Raw genomic sequence first — 7,541 nt, 5'->3', positions numbered from 1 at the left:
ACCACCTTACAAAATAAATAAAAATATTGCAAGAAAAAGTCAAGGTCTGTGATCATTCACTGATCATTCAGGAATCTGATGGCAGATGGAAAGTAGCTGTCCTTGTGCCTCTGAGTGCTAGTCGTCCGGCACCTGTACCTTTTCCTGATGGTAGCAGAGTGAAGAGGACATGGCCTGGGTGGTGGAGGCCCTCGAGGATAGAGGCTGCTTTCTTAAGACACTGCCTCTTGTAGATGTCCTCGATGGAGTGAAGACTGGTGCCCGTGATGTTGCAGGCAGAGTTAACACCCTCTGGAGATGCAACCAGCCAGAATGCTCCACGGTACACCTGTAGAAGTTTTCGAGAGTCTTCGGTGGCATACTGAATCTCCTCACACTCACATAGCCACTGATAACATGTATGGAGCCTGGTTTGAGTGTGGAGAAATCAATGTTCCTGGTAAGTGGGCTTATTGTTTTCAGCTGCTGTTGATGGTTCAGGATTCTTTGGTTTTGTTTATGGAAGCAATGCAGTCTCGTGGGACAGTTCCTGCCATGAGCAACCTCTTACAGTCAGTTGCGCTTGAGATGTTTTGCTTCTCTTCATTCTCCGTCTCTCGGTGGTAGAAGTAGTTAAAGTTGGAGACAATTACAGGCACAGGGAGGGCGATGGTCAAAACCCCAGCAATGGCACACAGTGTCCCTACCATTTTGCCACCAATGGTGACAGGACACATATCTCCATACCCGACTGTTGTCATGGTAACAACGGCCCACCAGAAGGCATCCGGGATACTGGAGAATTGGGTTTGAGGCTCGTCCACCTCAGCGAAGTAGACAGCGCTGGAGAAAAGGATGACACCAATGAACAGGAAGAAGATAAGGAGCCCCAGCTCCCTCATGCTGGCCTTCAGAGTCTGCCCGAGTATCTGAAGACCTTTGGAGTGTCTGGAGAGCTTGAATATTCTAAAAACTCTGACCAGCCGGATAATTCGCAGGATGGCCAGGGACATGGTCTGCTGACCTTGTTGCTGCCCATTTCCTGCCTGGTGTTGCTGGACCACCTCCGTTATCAGAGTCACAAAGTATGGGATGATGGAAATAACATCAATCATGTTCATGATGTTCCTGAAGAAGTTGGATTTACTGGGGCAAGCCACTGCTCTAATGACCAACTCAAATGAAAACCATAGCATGCACGCAGTTTCAACGAGAAAGAAAGGGTCAGTGAAGAAATTGGGACCAGGGTCAATGTTTTGGTTGTTGTTAGCTGAAGCACCGAACATTGCCAAGTCCAAATCTTCCCGGAATTCAGGTAGTGTTTCCAGGGAAAAGATGACAATGGAGATAATGATGACAAAGACAGAGACCATGGCTACACCCCTGGCTGCTCCCGAACTCTCCGGGTATTCAAACAGCAGCCAGAGCTGCCTGAAGTTCTCTTGAATGGGAAGCTGCACCTCCACTTCCTTGATGAATCCCTCCTGCTCTCTAAATTGCTCCATGGCTTCAGATCCCAGCTGGTAGAAGACAATCTCATCTGCAAAGACGTCCAAGGGCACATTGGCAGGCCTCCGCACCTTTCCACCTGACTGATAGTAGTAGAGAATTGCATCAAAACTGGGCCGGTTCCTGTCAAAAAAATATTGATTGGTGAGGGGATCAAAGTAGGGCAGGCATCGGTCAGGGTTTCCCAGCAGTGTGTCTGGAAACTGAGCAAGGGTTTTCAGGTAAGTCTCATACCTCAACCCAGCCACATTGATGATTACTCTCTGACTGCCTTCTTGCTCCAGTAGTTCATCCATCTCTTGTTGATGATGCCAGGCCACTTGGCTCAGTAGCTTATCAATGGGGATGTCACAGTCCAGCAGGGTTCTCCATCTCCACAGCATGTTCATACAGCTGTCGTGGAGCTTAAGCCGATTCCCAGAGAAATTTGCATCATTAGCATGTTCAGAATTCACCAAAGCCAAATCCATTTCACGCTTGAAGTTCACAGCTTTCGCCTTTGGATTGCACGCATTCAATAGGGAGCTAGAGACAAGCACAGGGACAGAACGCTAGCATTGTGTCACATATGAAAAATCAACAGGAATATGGTTAAGGCACAGAGCAGGTGAAGGGGAGTTGGGAAGAATGGAGAGGGAGGATGGGGAGAGTAAAGGCAGATGGGATGAAGAGACGCAAGCAGAAGAGGGGTAAAAGGGGAGCATGGGAGGAAGAGATCAGAAGAGAGAATCAGGGTGAGGGAGTGGACAGAGGTGTGATGGGAACCATTGAGAGATGTATCATGAAAGGAGAAAGATTCAGAGAGAGGTGGTGAGGTTATAAATAAGGTGGATGTGAGAAATAAATTATCACTATTCGAGGCAGTTGGGAAGTCTACTGTTCTGAACAGCCAGTTGCTCATGGAAGACATGAAGACAGAACAGCCAGCTCTGTGGAACCATCAGCATTTCCCTCCTCAGGAATCAGACACCCAAACAAATGGATGCAACACACAGAAGTTGCAGACTTGCAGAGAACCAGAGAACAATACAGCACAGAAACAGGCCCCTATGGCCCTTGTAGTCTGTGCCAAATCATTTTTTCTGCCTGCACCCAGTTCATAGCCCAAATTTTCTCTCCCATCAAATTCTTCTTAAATGTTAAAATTGACATCTAACTGGAAGCTTATTCCACACTCCCAGCACTCTGTCTGAAGAAGTTCCCCCTTATGTTTCACGAAAATTTTCCTTTCATCCTTAACCCATGACTTCTTGTTTGTATCTCGCCTACTCTCAGTGGAAAAAGCCTACCTACATTTATTGTTCCTCTCCCCTATAATATTAAATACCTCTATCAAATCTCCCTTTATTCTTCTACACTCCAGGGAATAAAGTCCTAGCCCATTTAACTTTTTGCTGTAACTTAGTTCCTGAAGTCCAGGCAACATCTTAGTAAATCTTTGCCCTCCTATTTAATTGATATCTTTCCTATAATTAGGAGACCAAAATTGCACACAGTTTTCCAAATTTGGCCTCAGCAATGTCTTGTACAACTTTACCATAACCTCCAACTCTTGTACTCAATACTTTGATTTATAAAGTTCAATATGACAAAAGCTCTCCTTACAACCCAATCTACCTGTGACATCACTCTCAAGAATTATGTATCTGTATTCCCAGATCACCCCATTCTACTACACTCCTTAATCCCCTACCATTTACTGTGTCTGTCCTTTCTTGGTTTGTCCTTCCAAAAAGCAACACCTTACACGTGCCTGCGTTAAATTCTATCTGCCATTTTTTTTAGCCCATTTTTCTAGCTGATCCAGATCCCTCTGCAAGCTTTGAAAGCCTTCTTCACTGTCCACAATACCTCCAAACTTGGTGTCATCTGCAAACATGCTGATCCAATTTACCACCAGATCATTGATGAAGATGACAAACAACAATAATCCCAGCACTGATCCTTGAGGCACACCACTCGTCACAGGCCTCCAGTCTGAGAAGCAATCATCCACCACCACTCTCTGGCTTCTCCCATCCAGCCATTGTCGAATCCAGTCCACTACTTCACCATGAATACAAAACATCTGAACCCCCCTGACTAACCTCCCATGTCATAGACCTTTCAAAAGTCCATGGAGATAACATCTACAGCCTTTTCTTTGTCAACTTTCCTGGTAACATCCTCAAAAACTCATCAGATTGGTTAAAAATGACCTACCACACACAAAGCTATGTTGACTATCCCTATTCAGTCCCGGCTAACCAAATACTCATATATCGAATCCCTTAAAATACCTTCCAATACGTCAGGATCACTGGCCTATAATTTCCAGGGTTACTTTTGGAGCCTTTTAAAAAAAAAGAACAACATGAGCTACCCTCTAATCCTCCAGCATCTCACCCATGGCCAAGGATATTTTCAATATTTCTGCCAGAGCCCCTGCAATTTCTATACTAGCCTCCCTCAAGGTCTGAGGAAATATCTCATCATGCCCTGGGATTTATCCATCTTTATTTGCAAATATCTCTCCCTCTTTAATCTGTATAGGTTCCATGATCTCACTTCTTGTTTTCCTTACTTCCCTCGACTGTGCCAGTTTTCTGAGTGAATACTGATGCAAAAAAAAAACATAAAATCTCTCCTATTTTTTCTGGCTCCATATAAAGCTGACCACTCTGATCTTCAAGGGACCTATTTTGTCCCTTTCTCTCCTTTTGGTCTTAATATACCTGTAGAAAACCTTAGGATTTTCCTTCACATTGTCTAACAAAGCAATCCCATATCTTCTTTTATCCTTACTGATTTCTATCAAGGTTTTTCTTGCATTTTTTATTTTGCATTTCATGTACTTCATTTGCTCCATGTGCCTATACCTCTATAAACCTCTCTCTTCTTCCGAATCAGATCCTCAATATCTCTCAAAAAGCAAGGTTCGAACCTCTACCTGCTAACCTTGCCTTTACTCCTGACAGGAGCATACAAACTCTGTACTCTCAAAATTTCACCTTTGAAGGACCTCCGCTTACCTCGCACATCCTTACCCGAAAACAACTTACCCCATTCCACACATCCTAGATCCTTTCTCATTTCTTCAAAATTTACCTTTCTCCAATTTAGAATCTCAACCCAAGCCCAGACCTATCCTTCTCCATAATTAACTTTAAATTAATGGCATTATTATCACCTGTCCTGTCTCATTCTCAAATAGGAGATCCAGTATTGCACTCTCTCTCTCTCTCATTGGTATTGATTTAGAAAACTTTCCTGAACACATTTGACTAACTTCAAGCCATCCAGCCCTTTTACAACATGGGAGTCCCAGTTAACATGTGGAAAGTTAAAATCTCCTATTATCACAACCTTGAGTTTCCTGCAGCTGTCTAAAATTGCTCTACAGGTTTGCTCTTCCAATTCTCATTGACCATTGGAGTTTATAATACAATCCCATGAGTGTGATCACACCTTCCCCATTCCTCAATTCCACCCATATAGCCTGAGCACAGCTGTCATATTTTCCTGATGAGCAATGACACTCTTTCCCCTTTCATCTCCTCCTTTACCCCTCCCCCCAACCCTGTCTGAAGCCAAGGAAGCCCTCCTGCAAACGTTTCACTAATAGCAACAATGTCATAATTCCACATTGCAATCCATGCTCTGAGCTCATCCACCTTTCCTACAATATTCCTTGCATTGAAACAGATGCACCTGAAAAAATTTCCACCATGTACAACATGTTGCAATTTTCCTATCATCTTTTCCTTCCTCTATTTGTGCTAGCATCCTGGTTCCCATCAACCTGCAAACCTAGTTAACTCCAACCCCTCCCCACCGAAGCAACACTAGCAAACATTCCTGCAAGGAGATTAGTCCCCTTCCAGTTCAGATGCAAACTGTTCCATCAGAACAGGTCCCACCTTCCCTGGAAGAGAGCCCAATGATCCATAAACTTGAAGCCCTCCCTCCTGCATCATGCTTTTAGCCATGCATTAAGCTGCATTATCCTCCTATATCTAACCTCACTGGTATGTGGCACGGTTAGCAATCCTGACATTACAACCCTGGAAGTTCTGTCCTTCAAACTAGTACCTAATTCCCTGAACTCTTCAGGCAGAACCTCCTCACCCTTTCTACCCACATCATTGCTCCCTACATGGACCATGTCATCTTGCTGCTTACTCTCTGTCCTGAGAATGCCAAGAACTTTATCTGAGATACCTCGGACCATGGCATGAGGGAGGTAACATACCATCTGGAATTCTCAATCCCTTCCACAGATCCTCTGGTCTGTCCCCTAACTATGGAATCCCCTATCACTATACGTCTTCTCCTTCTTTCTCTTCTTAGCCACAGGACAAGACTCCTTGCCAGTGACCTGATCACTGTGGATGGTCCCTGGTTGTTTCCCAACAGTATCCAAAAAGATATACTTCTTATTGAGAGGAATGGCCACAGGTGTGCCCTGCACTGCCTGCCTGTTCCCTTTCACTTTCCTGGCTGGCACCCATCTACCCTCCTCCTGCCTCCTAAGTGTGATAGTGTCCCTGTCACTCCTGTCTATAACTCTCTCTCCCTCCGAATGATCTGGAGTTCATCCAACTCCAGTTCCAATTCCTTAACTTGCTTTGTCAGGCACTGGAGCTGGATGCACCTCGCAGATGAAGTCCTTAGGGATACTGCTGACAACCCACATTTTGCAAACGGAACATTCCCCTGACCTGGCTGCCATTCCCATTGTCTATAACTAGAGGAAAAAATGATACGTAAAATCTGCACCTATCTGCTGACACCTGTTTACTCCTCGAATAGAGTGGCCCCTACTTACTCCTGCAGCACCACCTCAATCCCGATTCACTGAAGCCCTTGAGCCACTGTGTCTCAGTCAACACTATCAATGACTGTTCCTGATGGGTGATCGCCTGTCTGTGCCCTAAAACTGGTATTGCCATGCCAATTGCCAGCAGGCCGTTCCCTACAGTCCTGCAATAGTTACACTTTGTATAGATAGCTTCAGCACCGCCACACATTTCTCTGGCTGTGGTGGGTATCAACAAGCTTCAGATAATTTTAAAGATATATGGATAGGTAAAAGTTTAGAAGGATAAGGGACAAGTGCAAGAAATGGGACTAGCCTTGAGAAAAGAACATGGCTGGCATGGATGAGGTGAGCCAATTGGACTGTCTCCATGCTTCATAACTCTGTGACTTTAATTTACAATTTTTTCCTTTGAATAAAATTTTGTAAAATATTTTTATCTTGAACATTTTAACCATTTTTAAAATATTTAAATATAATACTTATTTGCAATAGTTACACCAGAACAAGAATTAGGAGCAGGAGTAGTCCATCTAGCCAATCAAGCATGCTCTGCCTTTCAATAAGGCTATGGCTAACCTGACATCGGACAACTCCACTTACCCACCTTTTCCCCGCAACATTTAATTTCCCTATCATGCAAAAATCGATGTGCGTCATGTAAGGCAGCGTCCACTGCTTCCTTGAGCAGAGAATTCCAGATCCACTACTTTCTTGGAGAAGGAGTTCCTTTTCTCTGCCTTAAATCTACTTCCCTGAATCTTGAAGCCATATCCCTTAGTTCCAGTCTCACCTACCAGTGGAAACAACTTTCCTGCTTCTAGCTCATCTTCCTTTCCTAATTTTGTTTCTCTCAGATCCCCTCTCATTCTTTTGAACGCCACAAAGTATGGGGCAAGGTGACATAATCTCTCTATATAGGTTAACCCCCCCACCCCCCACCGCAAAGCTAGTATATCTTTTCTCAAGTAAAGTGACCAGACCTCACACAGTTGTCCAAGTGCAGCCTCACCTGAGCACTGTATAGTTGCTGCAGACCTCATGGTTTTTAAATTCAACCCCTGTAGCAGTGAAGGCTAACATCCTATTTGCCATCTTTATTATCAGTTGTGCCTGCAAACTAACCTTTTGTTATTCATGCAGAACCAGTCCCAAATCTCTCTGCACCACAGCAAGCTGCAATCTTTCACAAGATAATTAATAATCTATTTCACTATTTACACAGTGGATGACATCTCAGCATTGCACCCCATCT

The 7,541-nt window shown here is 44.2% G+C and overlaps 1 protein-coding gene across 1 annotated transcript; it reads right to left on the bottom strand.

Moving 5' to 3' along the window:
• Positions 1-476: 476 nt before the first annotated feature.
• Positions 477-5,722, bottom strand: LOC138765526 (potassium voltage-gated channel subfamily A member 10-like). The gene is made up of 4 exons (XM_069942556.1): positions 5,596-5,722; positions 3,768-3,820; positions 2,944-3,010; positions 477-1,789 (listed from the first exon to the last, which is right to left on the bottom strand). Exons 1-4 carry the CDS (start codon positions 5,720-5,722, stop codon positions 477-479), a joined length of 1,560 nt encoding a protein of 519 aa, XP_069798657.1.
• Positions 5,723-7,541: the final 1,819 nt, after the last annotated feature.

This window comes from Narcine bancroftii, chromosome 5 (assembly GCF_036971445.1).
Source record: "Narcine bancroftii isolate sNarBan1 chromosome 5, sNarBan1.hap1, whole genome shotgun sequence".
Classification (NCBI taxonomy): domain Eukaryota; kingdom Metazoa; phylum Chordata; class Chondrichthyes; order Torpediniformes; family Narcinidae; genus Narcine; species Narcine bancroftii.
This window is presented reverse-complemented; position numbering and strand designations above follow the sequence as displayed.

Coding starts and splice junctions, on each gene's coding strand:
- LOC138765526 (XM_069942556.1), bottom strand. CDS start 5,722: ATGGTATGTTACCTCCCTCATGCCATGGTCCGAGGTATCTCAGATAAA. Junction 3,821..5,595: donor CAATGATGTGGGTAGAAAGG/GTGAGGAGGTTC, acceptor TTTTTTTAAAAG/GCTCCAAAAGTAACCCTGGA. Junction 1,790..2,943: donor TAATTATAGGAAAGATATCA/ATTAAATAGGAG, acceptor GGCATCATCAAC/AAGAGATGGATGAACTACTG.